Raw genomic sequence first — 22,453 nt, 5'->3', positions numbered from 1 at the left:
CACTCGTCTACGCCGCCGACTGTTCCCGTGTACGCCCAGTCGCGAAGTACTGCTTGAGGCGCTCGAGGGCGACCTGGTAAGCCGGGACAAACGGCTCGACAAGCTTGTCCTTGACCTTGACGCGCTCAATCTTCTGGTAGTGCTGCGCCTTGGACATGATGGAGCGGAACGGAGCAACCTGCATGGCGGGAGAGGGTCAGCGACAACTGCGATCGAGAGAGCTTGGCAAGAAAGACGCACCTCTTGTTCCTCCACCAGACTCCACGCGTCACCCTTGTTGCCAGCACGAGCAGTACGACCAACACGGTGCACATACTTGCGCATGTCGACGGGGATGTCGTAGCTGATGACGTGCGAGACGTTCGGAATGTCGATGCCGCGAGCGATGAGGTCGGAACAGATAAGCCTGCGGACGCGGAGTAGCGTCAGTCGGGTATCGAGACGGGTAGACGACGTGAGAGTATCGCACATCTGCACCTCGCCCTTCTTGAACTCCCGCAAGACCTTGTGCCGCTCGCCCGCCGCCAACTCCGACGAGTACGCCTTGACGACGACCCTCTTCGTCTCGCTGCCGTCTGCAGCCGCAGCACGAGCCTCCTCAAAGAACTCGACGAGCTTGGCAAGACGCGTGGCGGCCTCGACCGACTTGGTGAAGCAGAGCGCCGACGAGATGGCGAGGGTGTGCAGAAGGTGAAAGAGGTAGAGCGGCTTGTACGAGGCAGGCGAGATAAGCATGTATTCCTGCGACACAGGGAGGGTCAACCGCGAAGCAACGGAACGAGAGTGTCGAACAGGCCGCACCGAGAGCTCAGCTGGGAATGTGAACTTGAGCTCGCTGTCGATAGCCTCGTCCTCCGCATGCGGGTCGAGCGCGTCTTCGACCGAGATGTAGACTGGTCGATGAAGGTGCAAGGCGTCGATGTTGGCCGGGTCGCGAGAGAGGGTCGCCGAGAAGAGCAGCTTCTGACACTGTTGACGGGGTAACGAAGGTCAATGATGCCAGGTGACGTCGAGCCTGGGCGCAGCGACGTACGGAGCCGTGACACCGCTCGTCGAGATCGCTCGCAACACGTCCGACCTTGCCCTCCGCGTCCCACCAGTACGGCGCGAGTGCGTCGGCCTTCTTGACGGCGGACAAGCTTCGCTTCGTCCACTTTTCTCGCTTGACCGGTAGGAGATCGTCGTCGTCGCGAAGTGCAGGCGCGGAGAAGGACGGCTTGAGGGCCGAGAGGACGGTTGGAAGCCAGTCATGGAAGGACTGTGTCAAAAGTCGGTCGGCCTCATCGACGACCTGTAGAGGCCAAAGTCAGCATGCGGCAACGGGGAGAACGAGGAGGAATGCTACACACAAGGAAGCGAAGGTGCTGCAGGGAGAAGCCCGCGGTCGATTTGAGGTGGTCCATGAGACGACCTGGTGTCGCGATGAGAATGTCTACTTGACTCAAGCCGCCCTCAACGTCGCTGCGTCGCACTCTGCTAGTCAGCGACGGGCACGACGGTAGAAGCGAACTCCATGCTCACGCGAGGACGTCCCCGCCGACCAGAACGCTCTGCTCGTGCGAAACGGAATGTTGACCAGTCGCAACGCCCACCTGTCGAAGACACGGGAGTCAGTCGGAACCCGGCGCACGATGACACAGCAGTGGCGTACCTTCAGTCCTGTCCCCTTCGCATACTGCTCAAATGTCTCCCTGACCTGGCCGACGAGATCGCGCGTGGGAAGCAGCACGAGCGCACGTAACCGCGTGACGAGGCGCTGCTGGAGAGTCTGCAGACAGATGTTACGGTCAGCGAGTCAGGTGGGTGACAGGCGGGAGAAGGGTGGCAGACCTCGACGATGGGGACAACGTAGCTCAGCGTCTTGCCACTTCCGGTCGGCGCAGAGACGCAGACGTCGCGAGGGGGGCTGAACGGGGAGTAGAGCGCAGGAGGTTGCGCGGAAGGAGGAAGGAGCAGCGGGAGGACGGCAGTTTGAACTGGCAGCAAGAAGCGGAATCAGTCTCTGGTCTTGAACGCGACTGAATCGATTGTCACACACCTGCAAACCATTCTTCGACGCCCATGTCGCCCTTCAATCGCTTCCTGCCTCGCTCACCAACGCCCGTGCCGTCCTCGCCCACCTTGTCGCCGATGGGGACCTTTCGTGTTGGGTCGACAACCTGCTTGTCGCGCACTGTTTCGTGAACGTTCAGCGCCGAGAGAACCTTGGCGGATGGAGGTGCGGGACGAGTCGCCGAGGGTAGGCGGTAGAGAGGGGCGGGAGGGGAAGCAGGAGCGGCGGGAGAAGGAGAGCGAGCAAGTTTGGGCTGGTCGATGACGGCGCCAGGTGCCGTAGGAATAAGCGTCGACTCTTCCTCGGTCCCTGCTGCACCGTCGGCCATCGAGACGTCACCGTTCGCGTCGTGCTGAGGCGGAAGGAGTTCTGCCTCCGCCTTGGCCAACGCTGCCTTCCGCTCCTCCTCCGGTAGTCGTCGCTGCTGCTTCTTGAGCGCCTTCAAGGCCTTCCTCGCCGCTATCTCCTCCTGCCGCTTCTGCTCAGCGAGCTCTTCCTCGGTCGGCGCCTGCTCCTCCTCCTCGACAGGCGGAGGGCTCGGCTCCTTCACGACCGTCGTCGGCCGCACACGAGGCTTCGTCGTCTCGACGACCCTGGGCTTCGGAGGTGGCACAACTCCGCCCTCCGCTTTGATCCGCTTGATCTCAGCCTTCTTCGCCAACCGCTTCTCCCGCCGCTCCGCCTTCATCTGCGCGATCTTCTCGAGCTTGGCCTTCCGCTGCTCCTCCGTCAGCTCTGGCCACTTGTCCTGCCCTGCTGAAGTCGCAGACGGCACCGGCTTGTTCTCCTCCTCATCCGAATCGTCCGACTCGTCGTCGCTGCTGTCGCTGTCCTCCTCCCTCTGCCGCTTCTGACCCACGACGACTTTCTCCTTGTCAGTCGCGCCGTCCGCATCGTCAGCCTTCTTCTTGCCCTTCGGCTGAGCGGCCTTCTTCGCCTTCCGTTTGTTCTTCTTGCGCTTGAGGTACTTGAGACGCGCAGTCGTCAAGCTCTGCGCGTTTTTCGACTTCTTCGCCGCGGTATCGGCAGTCCCGGCGTCCGATGCGGGTGCGGCGGGAGTCGAGAGCGACGATGGCGAGGGGACGAAAGAGGAGGGAGTGTGCGAGGGGGGAGGTGCGCCGCCTTGAGAAGCGAGCATAGCAGCCCTCTTCTCGCGCTTAAGGCGCTTCTCCCGGTCCGCCGGACTCTCCCCCGGCGCAGGCTGCCACCCGCCGTAGTTCTCCCTCGTCGCCGACCTTGCACCATGCGGCGGGGCATCGTAACTCGCCTGTCCTCCTCCTCCTCCTGAACCGCCATTCAGCTCCGCCAACTTCTGCGCCCGCTTCTCCCTCTTCAACCTCTTCTCCCTTTCAGCCGGCGACTCTCCCGGCGCGGGCATCCACCCTCCATACGCCTCGCCGCTGTTTCCATTCGCCTGAGGTCGAGGGGCGGGAGCGGGCGCGGTCCCATTGACTTCGGCGAGCTTGGCCGCTCGCTTCTCCCGCTTGAGCCGCTTCTCGCGCTCGGCGGGCGACTCGCCTGGCGCAGGCTGCCAGCCGCCAAAGTCCTCGGATGCGGACATTCGGAGAGGAGAGGGGTGGAAGAGGGCACTGGGAGGGATGGGAGCGGCGGCGCGGTGTCGAGAAGGGGTAAGGTGAGCTGGAAGTCGAGTATCGCAGGTCTTCGCTGGCTGTGAAGCGAGCTCGAGGTCGAGTTGATGAGGGGAAGAGAGTGAGGAGCAAGTCGGTGTGTTCGAGGTCGCGCGAGCCGCGTCGGTCGTCTGAAGGCTTCGAAGCAGAGCAGACAGCGGTCAAGCGAATCCTACAGCCTGAAAGCTGACGTGAAAAGCGGAAGAGGATTGTCGACCTGCTCCTCCTCAGAGCGAGCTCGAGTTTGGTTCGAAAGCGAATTTCTCGCGATGAGCGAAGTCGATTGAACAGCACTCCTGCAGCGTTACAACGACGAAGCGGCACCTCCAGTGACCCGTACAACATGCTCAAGCGGCGACATTCCGGCCCTTGCCCTTGCTCCGCTCGTTCTTTTGCTGCGATTCGCCGGCGTCCGTCTCTGCGAGCACCATCGACTCGATTTCGGACGAGACGAGCGCCGAGTACTGTGTGCTGTGCATCAGACCTGCGAGAGACGAGGGTGGAAGAGTGTCGCGAAGGGTGAGGAGGCAGATAGGGAGAACAAGCGCGTCAGCGCCTCGCTTCTGCATAGGCTGGTCGCACATGCCATCGAGCACGACTTCTAGGCGCCATGAGAGCGCAAGAGGACCGAACGCGCGACTCACTCTCGACCCCTCCGAGCGTACTCATCTTTTTGAACAACTTGACGCCAACATCCTCGCTCTTGCACCCAACGCCGACGAGCAAGTTGTGGAAGAGGACGGACTGCGAATAGGGCGAGAGGAAGTCGGCGCCGCCGTGGATGAGGAGGGTTTGCGAGGGGAGGAGGGAGGAGAGCGAGGGGGACTGGGCGGACGAGACGAGTGGTGAGGCGGCGTAGAGGAGGTGCGAGGGGCTGCGCGCGCAGGCCGAGGGACGAAAATCAGCGTCCCTGTTGCGAGCCGGAACAATGCACGAGACGCACCAGGCTTGGAGGATGTCGCGGACGGAAGAATCGCAGACGCGCAGGAGGCTCGAGACTGCGAGCGTAGCACACAATGACCGTCAGCGACTCTGCAAGAAAGGCTTGGAAGCCATTAGAGGCTGCACGAGGACAGCTTCGAACGACCAGCTTCGAACGAGCGTGGCCGACGACCTTCACGTCTCCCGCTCAAGACTCACTTTCTTCGACACCCTGCCTCTCTTCCCACCTCCCTTGCTTGACAACATCGTACGTCCCACCAACGAGCAACAAGCCTCTGACTTTCACCCTCTTCCCGCCTCGAGGAAGGCGGAAGGACGCGAGTGACTGGAACGACATTTCGGGCTCGTTGGCGTAGATGTCGGCAGCGGGCTCGGCTTCATATGCGGCGGCGAGAGAGTCGAGCGTGAAGAGTTGGGCGGAACGGATACCGGAGGGGAGCTCGAGTTCGGCTTCGGAATCTTGCACATCGAGTGCGAGGTCTTCCGGTTCTCCTAGCTCAACGCGAGACGAGTGGGACTGTCGCAGAATGGCTTCGACCGGGTCGTCGTCGGAGTCGTCGAACGTCGGCTCCGGCGGAGAGGCGCGCCTTCACCGGCGCAAGGAAAGTCAGTTACATTCGCCCAGCAGCAAGCGTGACCTGGACTCGTCGACGCACCCGAGACCGCTCGTCTGACCCCTCGACGCGCGCTTCTCCGCTCCAGCAGGCGAGCCAAGCAGGCTGCTTCCCCTGCTATCGTCGACTGTGACCTTCCCCTCCTTTTTCTTCCGCTCGTCAGCCTTCTTCGCCTCGGCGGCTGCAAACGCGTTGCGGGCTGCGATGACGGCGGATTGGACGAAGGTGAGCTGCGATGCGGGCGTTAGCATCGGCGAGGCCAAGGGAAAGGACAGCGAATCGACGAAAAGGATAAAAACTAACCGACGCAACATGCGCTCCCGCTCCGCACCCCATGACCCAAACCCTCTCCCTATCACCTCCGTACCTCTCCACATTTTCCCCAACCCACTTGACCGCCTCCCTCGTCTCCGCAACCATCCTCTCTATCGCCCTTCCATCCTGCACATCCGGGTTCGTGCTCGAGTAGGGCGTGAGGGAGGGTACGACGACACAGATGCCACGTTGGCGGAGACGGAGTGCGATAGACGGGGCGGGGAAGGAGCGGAGGTGGGTCAGGCGGTAGGAGGGAGACGGGAGGAGGATGATCACCGGCGCGAGAGGGGCGTCTGCGCCATTATCGACTGGGCGCTCTGGGCGGTAGACGTCTAGCCTTAATGCTTCGGGATACGCGGGCGGGTCCGACGGGATGTAGACGATGTTCTCGCGCACAACCTGGTCTGCTTCGCGTCCGCCGAGGATCAGGATACGCTTGGTCAGGCCGTCGAGGAGGAGAGGGAGGAGAGAGGAGCGGTAGGCGTCGAGGAGGACTTGGAAGGCGAAGACAGTCAAGCGGATGCAGCGCAGGGGCGAAAGGACGGGGAGGTGAGGCAGGAGAGGGGGAGAAGGCGAGCCGGGCTGGGCGAAGAGGAGGCACAGGGTTGCGGGGAGGAAGAGCACTGTCGGAGGAATCGTAAGCGGAGGAAAGTATTGCTGATTGAGGGAGAGGCAATTCACGGATAGCGAGAGTGCAGGCCAGGAGGGTCGGAATCGAGACGAGGCCGACGAGCGGGATCTGCGGGTAAGAATAGGTCCAGCTCAGTCTTTCGCCAGCTCGTACGGAGAGTGACGCCGTGCCGACACAAGCGCCCTTTCCGACGTCCTGTTCGCGAGATTGACTTGTCAGCGCAGGACTCACCAGACTTCCCAGCACCAAGAACGGCCATGCTCCGATCGCCACGGCCGTCGAGCCTCCCACCAGTACCAGCGCCGGCAGTCTGAGCGGTGCGTTGCGGAGCTTGAGCGATGTTGAGCGTGCGAAGAGATGAGAGATGGGGGAGGCGATGGGCGCGCCGTTGGACGCGTGTGAGAGCTGGTGGGCCATGCTGAGCGAGTTTTCGAGGGTTGGCGATGGTCACAAGCGAGCATGAGGTGATGCGCAGGGAGAAGGAGGGGAGGGAGGGAGGAACGTCCTCTTCACGTGCAAGTTCCCTTTACTCTCCTTCCCTGGGACCAGTAGTTGGTCGCTTACAGTCTCTTGTGTGCAGTGGGAGTCTACGGAATCTGCCTGGATGTCGAGTGCGAAGCGCGGAGGGATGTCTTGAGGGATTCGAGCAGGAGAGCGTTGAGCGGAAGAGCAGCAAGCGGCGCGCGAGTCTTGACACCGACAGCAGAGGCAGGAACATGCAGGCTGGAAGAAGTAGCAGGACCGCTCAGTTGAGGCAAAGGAGAAGCAGAGCAGGAAAGGAGCGCGAGAGGGAGGCAGTGGACCCGCTTACGCGCTCGCGGAGCCAAGATTCCGCTGTCTCCATCCTGCGATAGCCTGCATGAGCCACTGCACAAGTCCCTGCGATAGCGCCAGCAGACCAACAGACCGAGAGGCTAGGCGTAAGAGAAACCAGGAGTATTGCTTTGGCTCGTTCCTCCGCGAAGTTGCGTAGATGGCAAAATGCCGCTGAGCACAGCCAAGGTGTGACCTCGTCGACTGTCAAACTGGCGGCCTTGCCTGGCAGCGGAGGGAAAGAGCGGTCGAAGAAACGCGCTCCAAGGGAAAGGGAGGGAGCGACCACGCGCACGCGGGACCGGCGGGAAAGGCTCAGGCAAGTCAAAGTCGCTGTTCTCGACGTGTCTACGCCGTGAGTAGCTCAGCAGGCGACGGTGCGGTCGAACTCAGTGAACGGGTCGAGGGAGACGAACATCGACGTCGTCCGACACCGTTCACACCTTCGACGACGGCGACTGGCGGAGCTGCAGAGTCCAGCGCACTGCTCTGGCGGACCATACAGCACGACCGGACAAGCCAGCGAACGCCGCTCGCCCAACCACCGCCTCATCTCCTCACCGACTTCGCCTTGCAACTCCTCTCACAGCCCCGGCCACGTCGACGATGAGCAGCGAAGCAGGCATGATCGACTTTCCGTCCAGGCCAGCGGGGCAGGGCGCGACGCCGCAGGGACTCGGGACGCTCAGGACTCCCAGCGCTGGAGGCGTGGCAGACTCGCAGGCGGGCTTTGGGCAGCGCGGGCAGACTGGTGAGTCCAGACGAAGCGTTCCGCGGAGTTGTTGCTTCGCGGCCATCATGCACAGCTTGCCCTCGCACGAGGCGGTCGTCCCCTTGCTTCTCCACCCCTTCCGACTCTCGAGGTCATCTCCACGAGCGGCGTGTCTGAGCGTGATGCTGACTGAGGGAGTTACTCTTCCGCAGGCCCGATTCGCAGCGCCCGCCGCTTCGAGTCCTCCCGCCCCAGCATGGCGCTCAGTGCCCCTCAACCTCCCTCCCAAACCCCTCAAGCGACTCCCTCGACCGTCTTCCCCGCGCTGCACCTCACCCCTCTCAACGGCACCTTCACACCGAAGCAGATCTCGCTCGACCCGCCCGGATCGCGCGTCAAGATTGGGCGACAGACGAACGCCAAGACCATCCCGAATGGCACGAACGGCTACTTTGATTCGAAGGTCCTCAGTCGTGCGCATGCAGAGGTGTGGAGTGAGGAGGGAAAGGTGCGTTGTGCTCTTCACGCTCAGCACTGGTCGCCGAAAGTTGGCCTTCAACAGCTACTGATTAGTTGTGGAGCCTTACGCGCAGGTCTTCATTAAGGACGTCAAGTCGTCGAACGGCACCTTCATCAACGGCGAGCGACTGTCTGCCGAGTCGACCGAGAGCGACGTCTACGAGCTGCACACGGACGACATCGTTGTGCGTCTGGCTTCCCAGCTCTACAGGTCGAATTCATGACTCACCTCTATCCTGCGTAGGAATTCGGCATCGACATCCTCACCGAGGACACGAAGCAGGTCGTGCATCACAAGGTTGCGGCAAAGGTTCACCTGGTCATGAACCCGGAAGACGCTATCGCCAGCTCTCGGTGTGTCTCCTCGCTTTCTTCCCTAGGAGTGCTCGCTGACGTGTTGTCCGCGCACGCAGCGAGATCAACAACTGGTACCGCTCGAGCGAGCAGATCCCTCGCGCTCGTCCGCCACCTCGAACGACGCCCGCTCAGAACGGTCTGAGCTTCGAGCACGTCCTGAGTAGACTCCAGGTGCGTCTTCCATTTGTCGCGGTTCGTCGCACTCGCACTGACGAGTGAAGTACACAGGGCGAACTGCAAAAGTCGCGCGACACGGGCGCCAACCTGACGGACGTCAAGTCGACCCTCGGACAGGTACACGACACGCTCGGCGGCGGTCCTCCTCCCCCTATCCCTCCCAACGCCGGTGTCCCTCCTCGACCCGGCACTTCCGCCGCAGCTTCTGAAGCGCACGCCCAGTCCATTGCCGCCCTCCAAGCGCAACTCACCGAGACTCAGACTTCGCTTCAATCGCATGTCGGCAAGATTCGCGACTTGGAAGGGTTGTTGGCGGAGCATGACACGATTAAGCGCGAGGTTGGGACGTTGAGGGCGCAGATGGAGGAGGCGCAGTTGAGCATGAGTCGGATGATGCATGAGCGGGAGGGCAAGGGAGCGGGAGGGGTGCTCAAGGCTGGCCAGACGAACGGACGCGAGTCGCCGATCGCCAAGATGCTCGAGGCGGAGGAGGGAGACGAGCCTGCGCACGACGACGATGACGTTCGGAGCGTCTCGTCGGTCGACACGATCGTTGCGCGGCCGAGCAAGACGAACGGCGCTTCGCACGATGACGACGAAGCCGACGAGTTGGCTCCAACCGGTCCCTCGCCCCTCTCGGACGATCTCGACGCTCCCTCAGACCACCACGAGGGGCACGAGCACGTCAAGCCTCTCGCCAACCTCGCCCGCTCCGCTGGCTCAGCTCAGCACGAAGACCCGGCCCGCGAGCGCCTTCTCCAGGAGCAGAACTCTAAGCTTCTGGCGCGACTCGAGGCTCTCGCTGTCGAGCTCGACGAGGCGACCACGCTTGGCGAGTCCTTGCGCTCGCAGCACGCCGAAGCGTCTTCGACCATCAAGGCTCTGGAGGACCGCATTGCGACACTGGAGAAGGCTGTCGACTCGCGTGTCGCTGAAGCTGAGAGACGCGTCCTGAAGGAGGCGGAGGAGAAGTGGGCGGCTTGGCGGAACAAGTTTGAGCAGAGTTGGAAGACGGAGCGGGAGACGTGGGAGGGCGAGCGGCAGGCTTTGAAAAAGATGGTCGAGGAATGGGAGGAGCGGAAGAAGCTCGAGGCGGAGATGGCTGCGGCCGAGGACGAGGATGAGGAGGACACGAGCGATTCGTCAGCTTCGGACGGCTCAGACGAGGGCGTCGACCTCGGCACCGCCGGATCTGCGGACGCCGTCGCCGCTTCCTCCTCCTCCGCCTCAACGTCGACGCCGAGCGGTAGCAAGTCGCATTCGACCTCGTCGTCGCCGAAGAAGGCCCGCTCCGCCCGCCGACGGAAACGCTCGTCGCTCACGCCCGTTCCTCCCTCAACTTCCGCGTCATCCGCCTTGCCGAGGGCTTCCAAGCTCTCGCGGTCTATTGGAGGCGGCCTCGCCAGCGACTCGGACTCGACTATCGGCGAGGTGAGCGGGCGGCTGGGAGCAGAGGGTTTCGGCGGGCGGCAGGCAGGCTCATTCAGCGGCGCGAAGGGCGTACATGGCGGCGAAGGCCAGGTGAGCCCGCCAGTTCCCGCAGCTTGTCGTCCCGCAGCTTGTCGCTCTAACGAGACTGACGATTCCTTGCGCGCAGACACAGCAAGGCCTGCCGTTCACGCTCGCCGGAGCAGTCGTAGTTCTCGCCGTTGCGGTCGGGTACGGCGCAGCCATGAAGCTCAAGGAGTAAGATCGCGAATTAGGCGGACTGTACATTCTTCCCTTGCCCTTGAATTAGCCTTTCTCACGTCGGTAGCATCGTTTCCCTTCCCCTGGCATGGCTTCCCTTTGATCGCAGATTGTAACGATATCGAGTTGGATTCGCACGACACGCCTACACGAGCCATCGTCTTCGCTTTGCCGCTCCTCCGACCCTGCTCGCGTCGTTCCAGTCGCCGTTCTGCCCCTTCCTCCCCGTTCGTTCCGCCTCTTCATCCTCATCAAACTCGTCCTGCCCCTTCCCGACCGTCAAGACGCGGATCCTCCGTTTCGCATTGGCGCCGACTGCACTAGCGGCATCCTTCGCACCGTACCACTCGCTCTCGTAATTGACGATGTCGGCCTCCTGCTGCTGTTGAGGCTGGTTCTCGACGTCCATCTGTGCGCCGTCCGGACCTGGAGCCGCATTGCCATCCTTGCCGGCATTGAGTGAGCGGGCAGCCGTCCGTCGGATGAGGTTGCGAAGCGAGGCGGCGACGAGTTGCGAGTCGTTCAGCCGCGCTCGCAGAGTCGAGAGGTGCTGGAGCGCTGCGGCTGAGGGTGCTTGCTGCGTCTGCGATATGGGGGGAGGGATCGGTGGAGGCGCGGCTGATTCGGGGTAGACCTGCGGGCGAGAGAAAGTCAGCGGCGAGTCTTGATGCAAGGCTCAAGGGTCTACGCACGGGAGTCTGCTTCCAGCTATGCTTTGGCGGTAACGCAGGCAGCCACTCGGCCTTCATCGGGTTCGCTTCGCGCCTTCTCTGCCTCTCGCGCCTCCTCCGTTCCCGCTCTTTCCGTCGCTCATCCTTCTCCCTCAACAGCCGTTCCCGCTTCTCCCTCTTCGCTCGCTTCTTCGCCTCAGCAGCCTCCTTCCTAGCCTTCGCCTCCGCTTCATCACCACCACCAGCAGGCCCGATTTCCTCAAACTCGGCGTCGGAATCGTCGTCGTCGTCCGAGAAAGGCGGCAAGGGAGGAGAAGGCGGAGGGGAGGCGAGTGAAGGGTCTTTGGAGGGGTCGTAGGGGTCGTCGTCTTCGTCGTCTGAGGGGAGGAGCGGGCCAAGGTCGACGGGTGCTCGAGGGCCTTTGTAGGTGATCTGGACGTCTTCTGCAAGAGCTATCGAGCCATTCGCCGCGTCAGCCCATCGTTCGGCTCGAGTTAGAGTCCCAGCGAAGCGCACCTGGTCTCCCCCTCCGCGCCTCCGCCAACAACTCCCTCGTCCCTCCGACACCCAAGTCCTCGCACCCTTTCACGACATCCGCAACAGTCGGGACATGCCTCCTTCCGAGCTCGGCAAGCTGATGCGCATAACTGAGCAACGAGCCAAAAACTGTGTGTCCAGCGAGCGGTGTCAGTCAGAACAGTCGCTTCATCAGTTAGAAAAGCGAGGAGGGGGAACGTACAGCTATACAGCGCGCCTTCGACTTCCTCCAGCGCCTCTTCGTCTGCTCCTTCGAAGCCTGTACTCAGCAGCTCGGCAGCTACGAGTTTGCGCAGGACGAGGGCGGGAAGAGCGGGCGGGAGGTCGGGGCGGGGGTTGTGGATGGTGAAGGGCGCGAGAGGCGCGGAGGACGAGTGCGAGGACAGCGCGTCGTCGTCTTCTGCGTCGGAGAAGGCGAGCGACTCGGCGCGCGAGTCCATGGTGCGTGAGCGGTGTGAAGTGACAGAGGGAGGAGGTGCGGAGGAGGAGGAGGGACGACGTCAATCGTGAGCAGCGTAGCCTTCCCTCGCTCAGAGCAGACGCAGAAGCTCTCTGTGGCCCCGTAGCACGCGCGCGAACCGAGAAAACAGCACTGCTGGAGAACATTGCCCCTCCACCTCGCTCCTCACGCACTTCTACACAAACGAAACCTCCTCCTTGATCTTCACGCTGCACATCCACCCTCCACCCTCCATCAACAAGCGATCCACGAGCAAAAAGTACGTCCAGGGGGCCGAGGCGGTCGAGCAAAATAGGGATCGGGCGCTTTTTAGTGAAGAACGTGACCGATCGAGGGAGGTTTACTTGGAGCCGTAGAGTTCCTCCTTGAGGAGGATGCCGAGCTCGTCGCGGAGAGCCTTGGTCTCGTCGACGTACTGCTTGTACTGCGTCGCGTTCTCGGTCTTCTCCTCTGCGAGCGTGAGCCAAGCGAGTCAGTCAGGAAGATCTGACGGCACGGAGAGTGCCGATAGGCGTCTCCGAGCTCAACCAGTCGCCTGAGATCGTCGCGACTCACTGAGGCCCTCGTAGACACGGACGGCAGTTGAGAAGTCGTTCACCCGGCGGCACGCGCGAAGAGCCTCCTCGACGACTGCGATGCGGCGAGATCGGGTTGGTAGGGGAGCATGTCGAGGTGTGCAGGCAGATTCGGAGGAGGGGCAGAGTCAGCACACAGTCCGCGAATCGTCCCACTCGCACATCCTCCCGCTGCCTTCCGATCGTCGACACCTGTTTCCTTCGACTTCGCAGCGGCCATGCTCATCTCGCACCCGTCCTCCTTTGCTGCCTTGTGCGCGCCTACATTCCGTGCTAGCGCATCGACCGCAACCGTCCTCACACCGGCCAAAGCATGAAAGCGTTCCGCGCCGACTCACCGCGCTGGCTAGGAACAAGGTCGTAACTGAAGCAGTTGTTCAATCCTGCACCACAGCCATCCATCAGCGTGCGCTCGTACGAAGGAGAGAAGTGAAGACGCACCTCGCTGGAGCTCGAAGAGGTCCTGGGCGTTGAAGAAGAAGTCGGCGTAGCGAGCGTTGAAGTCGTCGTACGACTCGGCGGCCGAGTGCGCGTAGCGGACTGTTTGGAGGTTGGTCGTGTGCGGAGAGTGGATGGGTTGGCAAGATGCAGGGCGCGAGAGGGGGTGAGTTGGGGTTGGGAGGGGAGGGTCCGACGCGCGTCGAGTTCGGTTCGAAGGTGGCAGGTCGCCGAGAGAGTACCGATAACAGTGGCAATGCGAAAGAGCGGATCAGGGTTGCGTGACGGTGAATCGGTTCGTGGGAGGGCGAGGGTAAACGGCGCGAAGGTCGGCGGACAGGAGGTACCGGTGGAAATCGAGGACGATGCGATGTCGGATGTAGAGCGGCGAGGATGAGTCGTAAGGCAGCATCGCCGGGCGTTGTGCGAGTGCGGTTCGGCGCGATGAGCGATGAGGTGGTTGGCGGGCGGATGCGGAGACGAAGCGAGGTGCCGACAGTGACGAGGGGGTTCGCGTGCGGTACGAGTCGAGTCAGGACAGTCAGGAGAGTCGGGTGGGCATGCAGGGCGGGTCAAGCAGCTCGTCAGCGGGTGCACTCGAGCCAGATCGAAGGAGCGAGCAGGACGAGGGCCAGCGACGACTCACCGGGGAGCGCTGCGGGGCGGGCGACGGCGCGTGCCGAGAAGGCGAGGGGACGAGCAGCGGTGCGGAATGCCTGCATGGCTCGGAGCGGCGGCGGTGGTGGTGCGGGATGGACGAGGGCGAGGAGGGGGCAGACTGTTGGCCGAAGCGAGCTTGCCCTCTCTCGCGCTCTCACACCGCCATTCCTCGCTGCCACGTCGACTTGCTGCCATTTTAACTCGTACAAACTGACGACGAACGCCTGCTTGACGTCCCAGCCAAGCGACAACATCCCACGAGCCGTCCTCGCCCTGTTGCTCCCCCTCGACGCCGACTTCCCTCGCCTGCGCTCCACGCTCGCACCCCTGCTCGTGCCGAGTTCCTCATTGCCTGAGTGGACGAGAACCTGTATGTGCACAGCTGCACTGTCCCGCGAACCCGCTCGCCTCGCTACAAGCCGCGCAAAGCGCACTTTACCCGCTTGACTCCTCTCTCTGCCTCTCTTCTCGCCCGCTGAACGCTCGTTCGCTTCCTGTGGAAGCTATTAGGATCATCTTCGACGCTCCAAATCGATGCCTGCCTTGCGAAACTCGACGAAGTGCGCTGCTCTGCGCGGATTGGCCCTCCTCGCTATCCTGCTGCAACGTCCGATGCGCTCTCTTCAGCGTGCTGCATCCCTTCCGACCGCCAGCACGCTTTCGACGCGCTCTGTGCTCTCGACGTGCACCTCGCCAGGCTAGACCAAGGTGAAAAGGAAAAGGGGAGGGGGCGCGCTCGGAATTGCAGCCAGAAAGACACAAACACCGCCCCGACCTCTTCTGCCTCTCGTTCCAAGTCCCACAGACATACACAAATCCGATCCGCTTAGATGGTGGTGTCTGCGCAAGTCGTCGAACCGCATCAGTCTCGAGCACCAGAGAGGACGTAAAAAGGGAGGGGGAAACGCACCGTAAGGGATGGGAGCGAGGGTCTGAGGGGCGTTGTTCTCGGTGCTGACGGTGCGCGACTCGCGGGGAGCGGCGGGGAGACGCTTGAGAACGACGTGCTCGCCCTTGGCCTTGGCCTCCTTCTTGGCCGCCGCGTTCGACTTGACGCGGTTCAAGAAGTCTGCGCACGAGCGTCAGCGAGTGTTTAGAAGGGGAAAGGAAGGAAAAGGCGAAAGAACGCACCGTCACGGCACTTGGAGTGCTTGATGTGCTCGATGCGGATGTTGACGCGCTTCTCGAGGTAGCGGTTTCCGACGACCTTGTAGACGATGACGCCGACAGCCGAGGGGGTGACGTTGTAGACGACGCCGGTGCGGCCGTGGTAGTACTTGTGGGGCATGCCCTTCTGCTGCGCGGCGTTGGCCTTGATGTCGACAATGTCGCCGACGCGGTACTCCTTGAGGTACGTCGAGAGCGGGATCATGCCCTTCGACTTGAAGTCGCGCTTGAACATGTCGCGCGTGCGGGCGCGCATACCGAACGAGTGAGGCATGACGGCGGACTAGAAGTGGGGGGCTGTTTCGAGGCGTCGAGGAGGAAGACGAACGGTCAGCACTCGTCCTTGCCCTCTCCCGGCATCGTCCTGCGAAGCTGCCGTCTACCCTGTGCGCCCTGCAACGTCTGCCTGCTCCACTCTGCGAGCCCCGCCCATCTGCACACGAACGCGAGCGGTGGACTGCTGGAACAGCGATCCCACGCGACGACATCGCCCCGCCCCATTGAGCCCGCCAGACGGTCCATGCATCCGTATGGAGCACACAGAACCATCAAGCGAGCCCGACAGAGCGAGTCGTGCCCTGCCGCCTGCTCATCTCGTCCACGCCCACCTGTCCTGGCCAATCCTCCCGTCCCAGCCTCCCAACGAGCTCCCTCCTGCATCCATTCCGTCCTTCCACACCTCCTCCACCATCTGGCACGCAAGCGAGCACCCTGAGCGAGGCGTGTCGCGCGACCCCGCCCGCTGCCCGAGTTTGCTGCCCCTGCTCAAGTCCCGCTCGATCGCCTCTTCCTCTCCCTCTGAGCGTCCCGCGACTGTCCCAAATAGTCCCTGACCACCACAACGGACCGAAGCGAGCGAGAACAGGCCGACAGAGGGGGTAGACGAGGCGTGGGACGGGCAGGCGGGTGCGAGGGGTCGAGCTGGATCTCGGGCTGGACAGAGACTCACGGAGGGGCTGTTTTGCACGGGATCTCGTCAGTAACGAGTCTGTAGTGAGATTTCGAGTGGTACTCACCCGACTGGGAGGGCAGAAGCGGGCGGACGGGCGGGTCGAGGGAGGGAGCGGGCAAAGCGAGCGCGAGAGGGGGCGAGTGAGCGGTGTCGACGGCAGCGGACGGGTCGGGAGTTGGACGGGCGGGCTTGTCAGCGTTGCTAGAGTGCTCTGGTGCTCGAGCAGACTCACCTGGGGATGGCTGATTCGAGGCGAGCGAACAACGCCGTTCCAACCCACTCTCGCTGGTAAGCTCGCGAGGTTCATCTCTCGCACAACTCTGTCAGCGCGCAGGATGGTGCAGCCAGGACACGTACGGTGGGCACAGGCTGCTACACGGCCATCCAGGCGCACCCGCGCCCTCCCCGCACACAAGGAACTCGCCTACCGCCAGCACGCCCACCTCCTCACCTCGAACGACGTCGTCCTCTTCCTCCGCCCGGGCGAGTTCGACGCACACGAGTGGAGCACCCTCCGAGCGCAGCTCAGCGCACTCTCCGCCAACCCCGCCGACGCATCTGTCCCCCCGCTCAAACTCACCGTCCTCCGACCCGGTCTCCTCTCCCCTCTCGTCCGCGCCGCCCAGCCACGGGATCCCAAAGCGAAGAAGCCGAAGCATCAGCAACAGAGTGCGCAGCTGTCCGACGCGGCGCGCCAGGCTCTCGCTACCCTCGATTTCTCACTCGTCAACGACGGCTCGCACACTTGCGGACCCATCGCAGTCGTCACCTCTCCCTCCCTGCATCCTCCAACACTCTCAAAAGTCCTCGCCCTCGTAAACAAGTTCTCCAAGACTCCCAGCCCGAACCAGCCCCCGCCAGGACCGAAGGATCCCCCCCTCGAGCGACTGGCGATCCTCTCGTCCCTCGTCGAGCGCCAGGCAGCGACTCTCGAACGCACAAAGGAGGTCGGCAAGTTGCCCAGCCTCGACACGCTGCGCGCGCAGCTCATCGGATTGCTCTCGGCGCCTGGGTCGAGGATCACGGGCGTCGTCGGCGCGAGGGCGCAGGAAATCGGTCGCGCACTCGAGGGCTTCAAGCTGGGTCTCGAGGAGCAGGGCAAGCCCAAGGCGGACGCAGAGGCGTCCGCGTGAGTGGGGGCGGACATGTGGACGAGGACGAAGACGCGACGACTTCCCGGCAAGACTGGACGACTTTCGGTAGACTCGCACCCCTCCACTCTCTTCGCCGTCGCCCAACCTCTCCTCTCGCCTACCTCATGCAGCAGCATAAGTTTGTACTACACGCATTGACCTGACGACGCGGCGACGAGGCGAGGTACTTGCTCGACGCTCGCCGCCTGTTCTCTCTCGCTCCTCGCTCCTCCAGCGTCCCCTGCTTGCTTTGAACGGACGACGAGTATGAGGGGGTTCTCGTATAGTCCTCGCCCACTCAGCAACCGCAGCTTCCTCTGCTGCCCGCTGCCCTCGCTTCCTGCTGCTCCTCGTGCGACTCTCGCTAGACTTGCACAAATCGCAGGATGATCTGAGAGAGCTTGTGCAGCTTTCGACAGATCAGCCAGAGGCTGTTTGGTGACCCTCGTCGGGACTTGTCTTTTCTCGACGGACCCACTCCCTCACTCAGCTTGTCCCGCGCTGTCGCCCGCTTGCTCGCTCTCACCGCGCCCTGCTGCACTCGAGCCAGCTCAGAGTACCGCCAGCACAGGTCGAGAGCACATGGCCCGGCCATCCGCGCCTTCGCAGAGCCCTCATCGCTCTCCCCCTCGCACGACCTCGACCTCCCCCTCCACCGCCGTCCCCGGCTGTCCCGCGTGTTGTCCGGCCTGCGCGCCGTCGACGTCGACTGCCGAGTCGCTCTCTGTGACGGACGAGTCCGCTAATGGCCTCGCTGTGGTCCGCGGAGCGGCAGAGAACGGCAGACGACGAGAGGGGGGTCTTTCTCGACCGAACGGACGCGCGCGTGCGAAGCGTTCTCAGGCTCGTCTCGCACCGCAGAAGAAGAAACGAGTAGATGCGCCCGCTTCCACGCCGACCCAGCCTCCTTCCGTCGTCAACAAGCTCAAACGGCCTCCTCCCGCTCCTCCAGCCGATGGCTCGCCTGCCCCGCCGCCGCAACCACCCATTCCGCCTGATGGGTCTGTCAAGACGTGCGAGGCGGTGGACCGGTACGATGAGGTTTGTGGCGAGGTCGTGGTGGGGGGATGGAAGGGAAAGGTCCCGAGACGGTGGTGTCAGATGCATGAGGACGAAGAGAAGTTTGTCAGGGCTTCTTTTTGGAGTGAGTTGGCGTGCCTTCTTTGCAGGATGAAGCGAGCGGGACTGATGCCGACTGAACCTGCATCTCCAGACTCCGTCTCTTCCCTCCCTCGACTCGCCCGCACACATCCACTCCCTTCGCCGACCGAAATCACGTCCTCGACCTCATTCACCGAGCTCGCAGGCTGGGAGACGATCGCTCGGCAACACATGGACCTCGCAAAGCGGGCTTACGACTCTTGGGTGTTTCACCGGACGCACTTCTTCGCTGCGGGTGGGGACCTGGTCGATCGATTGGAGGGACGGGGAGAGGGAGAAGGCGGGACGGATTTGGCGAGAGGGGCGTGGGAGGAGGTGAGGCTGAGAGGGGAGAAGGCGGAGGCGGTCCTCAAGCGTGAGTTGCGCTGCGCGGTTTTCCTCCTAGGTCCGCTCGTTTGGTTGACGGTCTTGCCCGTACAGTCATCATTCGACGCTCGCACTTCCTCGTCTGCGATGCCGAAGACGCCCTCTGGCTCCTCCACCCACAAAGTCGCTGCACCCACGCGACCGCAAACGGCTACGACTCGTCCTCGTCCCAGTCCTCCTGCGAATGCTCGCACGACGCGTCGTACTGCAACCACGGCGAAGACGGTGGTTTGCATGGGTCCGAGTGCGGCTGTTGCGCCAACTCGTCGATCGTTGCTGCAGAGGACGAAGACGACCAATCCGCCTGTTCTTGTACGCGCACCTCTTCCGCATCGCATCACCACCCCCACCACCACCATCAACAACACCATCACCACTCGCATCGTCATCCGGCGCACACCCTCCATCGAAACCACATCTCACCGCCCGACCAAGCACCTCACAACCCGCTCCGACCGCCCGGCTCGCCGACTCTCGCGCCTGAATCTGAAGAACCCGACCCGCTCCTCGCGCTCGACACGTTGAGGCGGACGGAGCTGCTCGAGCTGCTTAGCTTGACGGGGAGTCATGCGAGTTTCATTCGCGAAGGGAGGAAGAGCGTCGAGCGGGTCAGGATTGTCGAGTGCTTGTTCAGGAGGTTGATTTCGAGGGACGAGGAGTTGCTCGTCAAGGCGTACCGGGGCGGTCACGATCATGTGCGTGCTCACCGTTTCGTGGATGGAGCAGCGGGACTAACGGCAGCGATTCCTACAGGTCCTGCGGTTCTTCGAAGATCCCGCTCTCGTCACTCTCCCCGCCCTCGCTCGTCTTCACCGCGCACTCCAGCGCACTTCGCCTCTCGAGCTGAAGGAAGCGATCATGGACGCCTTTCGCGCGATCGCATGGGAAGAGTCGGGCGCGACCGAGACGGAAGAAGGCGAGGAGGGCGTCGGGATGCAAGTACTCGGCGGGTGGCTCTACCGCTACCAGCTCAGTCGCAGCATGACGCCGCGCGAGTGGTCGCACCTGTACGACCTATGCGCCTGCCCCGGTTGCGCCACAAAGTGCTGCCAACGCTTCACGGACCTTGCGCTCATTCGTCGACTGAGCGTCGTCCCGCACGGCCCGCATCCTCCGCCGTTCGAGTCGTGGGCGCAGCCGGGCGAGACGGACGCGAAGAAGGTCTTCAAGGCCCTCGATGTCGTCTGGTGTGCTGGGAAGGAGAAGGACGATGTGCGCAAGGTTAGGAAGATGACGCAGCCGGGCATGGGTATCGGGATGGGCGCAGAGTCGGTCTGGGCGGCGCGGCAGGAGCGCAACTGGGCGTTCCTCAAGCTTTCGCTCACCCACCCTCACGCCCTCTCGATCCTCACCCTCCTCTCTCAGTTCTTTACCCTCCTCGTCCGCTCTCGCCTTACGCCTTCTCACCCGCTTCCTCCGTTCCCGCTCCCTCCGCCGGCGCACCTCTGGACGCACCGCATTCGCACGGCACCGACAAAAGCAGCCCTCTCGCGCCCTCCCTCTCCCTCGACCTCCTCTTCGTCTTCTCTCGCCGTCTCGGCTCCATCGCCTTCCTCGCACCCCTGGCGCGCCCTCCCGAACCCATTCAACCTCTCGCACTCTCCTGCCCACATTCTCGCCGGCTTCGACGCCCTCGACAGTCCCGAGAAGGAGCAGGACATGCCGCCTTTCGACGGGACCTACGAGATCCTCGTCCTCGATGCGCCGTCTGACTCGCCTTACGCTTTCGTCGAGGCGTACATCCCTCGCCCGCTCGCTGCGTTCGAGAACTTCCTTGCCTCCGTCATCGCTTCGGCGTGCGGGATCAAGGTTCCCGGCGTCACCGTCTTTGACGAAGACAACTCGACGACGAACGGTGCCGACTCGCGTGCGGTGGCAGAGAAGCAAGGAATGGACATGCCTGCCTTGCTCCAAGCCGCGCTGGAGCACGGCGCAGTCGAGTCGTTCCTCGCCGGCGACCTCGTCTGGGACTTTGGCGACGTCAAGGGTGTCACAACGCCTTTCTCGTCGTCGACGGGCGGCGCGGGCGGCAAGCGGTTCAGCGGTGTCGACCTCAAAAAAGTCGGCAAGAACGGGATCGTCGCGCCGCCTCTGCCGACTCCTGCGGCGCCCGCAGCGAACAATGGAGCGAATGGTGCCGTCGGTGCGGCTGGCAGGAAGGGCGGCGCGGGAGCAAAGAACGCGAAGGGTTCTGCTGCGACTGGAGCGGCAGCGGCGGACAAGGACAAGAAGGGCAAGGTGCTCGACGGCTTGCGCGACGACTCGCTTGCGCTCCGCCTCGCCCGCTCGCTGTTCGTCTCGTGAACGGCAGGACGTGCATCTTCATACATTCTATCGCTCGCCGCATTAGCAATCCAAGTCTATTCAGCATTACAACCTTGCGAGATTACAACCGGGTGGGGGAGTTGCCGGGCTGCTGCTTCCCTTCTCTTGCTCACACATCGCTGGACTCGCGCAGAAGCACAGCTGCCTTACTGAGCACTCTCGGAAGCATGGCATCACCCACAGCGGACCGCTCCGCCCTCCTCACATCCGCCGTCTCGTTCCTCCGCGACCCACAGACTGCCTCCTCTCCTCTCGCCCAGCGCATCGCCTTCCTCGAATCCAAGGGCCTCACACAGCCCGAGATCCAGATCGCTCTCCAGCAAGCGAACGGTGCGGCACCAGGCGGAGGAGGTGGAGCACCCGCACTCGTCCCGAGGGGAGCGTACGGCGCTGGAGCTGGACCGGTTGGACCGTATGGCGTGCAGATGGCGGAGTACCAGCGCGACTGGCGGGATTGGTTCATCATGGGCGTCGTCGGCGGAGGCGTTGGGTGGCTCGCCGTCAAGTTGGCCCAGGTTAGTTCTCGTCTCGAGGCTTTGACAGGCTTGCGGCTGTGCCGGAATGCCTGTCTGCCTCAGCTTCTTTGATGATGGACTGACAGAGCCGCCATTTCGCAGAAATTCCTCGTCCCGCACCTCCAGCCTCCGACCGAAACCGATCTCGAGGCTTCCCAGCGTGCCCTCGAAGCCAAATACGACGAAGCTGCCGAGCTCCTCAAGACATTGCAAGAGTCTACCGATGCCGTCGCTAACAGCCTCGACGAGCAGCGGCGCGAAATCGAGAAGGAGCTCGAGGAAGTGAGGCAGGCGGTGAAGGAGATGCGCGAGGGCGAGAAGAAGCGAGACGAGTGGGCAAAGAACGTCGGCAAGCAGGTCGACGAAATGGTCAAGAGCCTGCCAAGCGTGAGTTGGGTTGGCGAATTGCTTTGTTGGCCAGCTTTCGTATCGGTTCTTCCAAGACTAACTCGATTTCGGCGCGCAGCTCCTCGACAAGCAAGCCTCCGCCCAAACGTCCTCCCTCAACGATCTCCAAACCGAGCTCAAGTCACTCAAGTCCCTCCTCATCGCCCGCCGTCCTACCGCTCCTGCCGCTCCTACGCCGTCACCCGGTTCACCCGCCACTACTCCCGGTCTCGCCAACTCGACCTCTTCCTCAACTGGCGGCTCCTCCCTCCCTTTCAACATCAAGCCCCCGGGCCTCCCGGCGTGGCAGCTCAAGAATTCGTCCGCGGCCGCTAACGCTGCGGGCGGATCATCGGCGCCTGCTACCTCGACTGCCGGATACAGCGTTCCTGACTCGACTGCGGCAGCGGCCGAGAAGGACAAGGACCCGAGCGCGAGCGGTGTATTGGTTGAGAAGCCAGATGCGACGGAGGGTGCGAAGGAAGGCGAGGAGGCTGGAGACAAGGGAAAGGGCAAGGCGGTCGAGGCGTCGTCATAAGCAGTTCGAAGTGGCATTGTAATCCTATCGCAGTACCCAGGCTGTGTATGCGGATGCGTTTCCGACGACTTGCTGTCCTCCGCGACTGTCCCCTCTCGATTTCCGCAACGACCAGGCT

The 22,453-nt window shown here is 63.0% G+C and overlaps 10 protein-coding genes across 10 annotated transcripts; 4 read left to right on the top strand and 6 right to left on the bottom strand.

Moving 5' to 3' along the window:
• Window positions 1-7: 7 nt before the first annotated feature.
• RHTO_03670 (ATP-dependent DNA helicase) lies at window positions 8-3,614 on the bottom strand (the record flags this gene model as incomplete). Its single annotated transcript, XM_016417339.1, has 10 exons — window positions 8-178; window positions 241-406; window positions 470-741; window positions 802-969; window positions 1,034-1,291; window positions 1,350-1,461; window positions 1,522-1,592; window positions 1,652-1,768; window positions 1,831-1,976; window positions 2,039-3,614. The coding sequence occupies 10 exons, from the start codon at window positions 3,612-3,614 to the stop codon at window positions 8-10; spliced, it is 3,057 nt and encodes a 1,018-aa protein (XP_016271255.1).
• Window positions 3,615-4,028: 414 nt separating this feature from the next.
• Window positions 4,029-6,600, bottom strand: RHTO_03669 (type B carboxylesterase domain containing protein; the record flags this gene model as incomplete). Its single annotated transcript, XM_016417338.1, has 8 exons — window positions 4,029-4,165; window positions 4,326-4,555; window positions 4,625-4,679; window positions 4,822-5,210; window positions 5,280-5,467; window positions 5,541-6,175; window positions 6,234-6,291; window positions 6,415-6,600. 8 exons carry the CDS (start codon window positions 6,598-6,600, stop codon window positions 4,029-4,031), a joined length of 1,878 nt encoding a protein of 625 aa, XP_016271254.1.
• Window positions 6,601-7,602: 1,002 nt separating this feature from the next.
• Window positions 7,603-10,451, top strand: RHTO_03668 (cell cycle arrest in response to pheromone-related protein; the record flags this gene model as incomplete). Its single annotated transcript, XM_016417337.1, has 7 exons — window positions 7,603-7,747; window positions 7,921-8,216; window positions 8,302-8,412; window positions 8,472-8,581; window positions 8,641-8,755; window positions 8,813-10,282; window positions 10,359-10,451. The coding sequence occupies 7 exons, from the start codon at window positions 7,603-7,605 to the stop codon at window positions 10,449-10,451; spliced, it is 2,340 nt and encodes a 779-aa protein (XP_016271253.1).
• A 144-nt stretch (window positions 10,452-10,595) lies between these two features.
• On the bottom strand, window positions 10,596-12,098 carry RHTO_03667 (Bromodomain transcription factor; the record flags this gene model as incomplete). Its single annotated transcript, XM_016417336.1, has 4 exons — window positions 10,596-11,084; window positions 11,143-11,573; window positions 11,638-11,787; window positions 11,861-12,098. 4 exons carry the CDS (start codon window positions 12,096-12,098, stop codon window positions 10,596-10,598), a joined length of 1,308 nt encoding a protein of 435 aa, XP_016271252.1.
• Window positions 12,099-12,458: 360 nt separating this feature from the next.
• RHTO_03666 (cytochrome c oxidase subunit Va) lies at window positions 12,459-13,853 on the bottom strand (the record flags this gene model as incomplete). The annotated part of the gene is made up of 5 exons (XM_016417335.1): window positions 12,459-12,568; window positions 12,674-12,748; window positions 13,032-13,076; window positions 13,135-13,233; window positions 13,778-13,853. The coding sequence occupies 5 exons, from the start codon at window positions 13,851-13,853 to the stop codon at window positions 12,459-12,461; spliced, it is 405 nt and encodes a 134-aa protein (XP_016271251.1).
• A 764-nt stretch (window positions 13,854-14,617) lies between these two features.
• On the bottom strand, window positions 14,618-15,232 carry RHTO_03665 (60S ribosomal protein l21; the record flags this gene model as incomplete). The annotated part of the gene is made up of 3 exons (XM_016417334.1): window positions 14,618-14,631; window positions 14,702-14,860; window positions 14,923-15,232. 3 exons carry the CDS (start codon window positions 15,230-15,232, stop codon window positions 14,618-14,620), a joined length of 483 nt encoding a protein of 160 aa, XP_016271250.1.
• A 274-nt stretch (window positions 15,233-15,506) lies between these two features.
• On the bottom strand, window positions 15,507-16,217 carry RHTO_03664 (uncharacterized protein; the record flags this gene model as incomplete). Its single annotated transcript, XM_016417333.1, has 2 exons — window positions 15,507-15,914; window positions 15,975-16,217. 2 exons carry the CDS (start codon window positions 16,215-16,217, stop codon window positions 15,507-15,509), a joined length of 651 nt encoding a protein of 216 aa, XP_016271249.1.
• A 28-nt stretch (window positions 16,218-16,245) lies between these two features.
• Window positions 16,246-17,043, top strand: RHTO_03663 (50S ribosomal protein L10; the record flags this gene model as incomplete). The annotated part of the gene is made up of 1 exon (XM_016417332.1): window positions 16,246-17,043. One exon carries the CDS (start codon window positions 16,246-16,248, stop codon window positions 17,041-17,043), a length of 798 nt encoding a protein of 265 aa, XP_016271248.1.
• A 582-nt stretch (window positions 17,044-17,625) lies between these two features.
• Window positions 17,626-20,874, top strand: RHTO_03662 (uncharacterized protein; the record flags this gene model as incomplete). Its single annotated transcript, XM_016417331.1, has 4 exons — window positions 17,626-18,187; window positions 18,257-18,559; window positions 18,625-19,265; window positions 19,324-20,874. The coding sequence occupies 4 exons, from the start codon at window positions 17,626-17,628 to the stop codon at window positions 20,872-20,874; spliced, it is 3,057 nt and encodes a 1,018-aa protein (XP_016271247.1).
• A 188-nt stretch (window positions 20,875-21,062) lies between these two features.
• RHTO_03661 (peroxisomal biogenesis factor 14) lies at window positions 21,063-22,335 on the top strand (the record flags this gene model as incomplete). Its single annotated transcript, XM_016417330.1, has 3 exons — window positions 21,063-21,410; window positions 21,513-21,797; window positions 21,877-22,335. The coding sequence occupies 3 exons, from the start codon at window positions 21,063-21,065 to the stop codon at window positions 22,333-22,335; spliced, it is 1,092 nt and encodes a 363-aa protein (XP_016271246.1).
• Between the last annotated feature and the right edge of the window lie 118 nt (window positions 22,336-22,453).

Source organism: Rhodotorula toruloides, assembly GCF_000320785.1.
Source record: "Rhodotorula toruloides NP11 unplaced genomic scaffold Scaffold22, whole genome shotgun sequence".
In the NCBI taxonomy this organism is placed as follows: Eukaryota; Fungi; Basidiomycota; class Microbotryomycetes; order Sporidiobolales; family Sporidiobolaceae; genus Rhodotorula; species Rhodotorula toruloides.
This window is presented reverse-complemented; position numbering and strand designations above follow the sequence as displayed.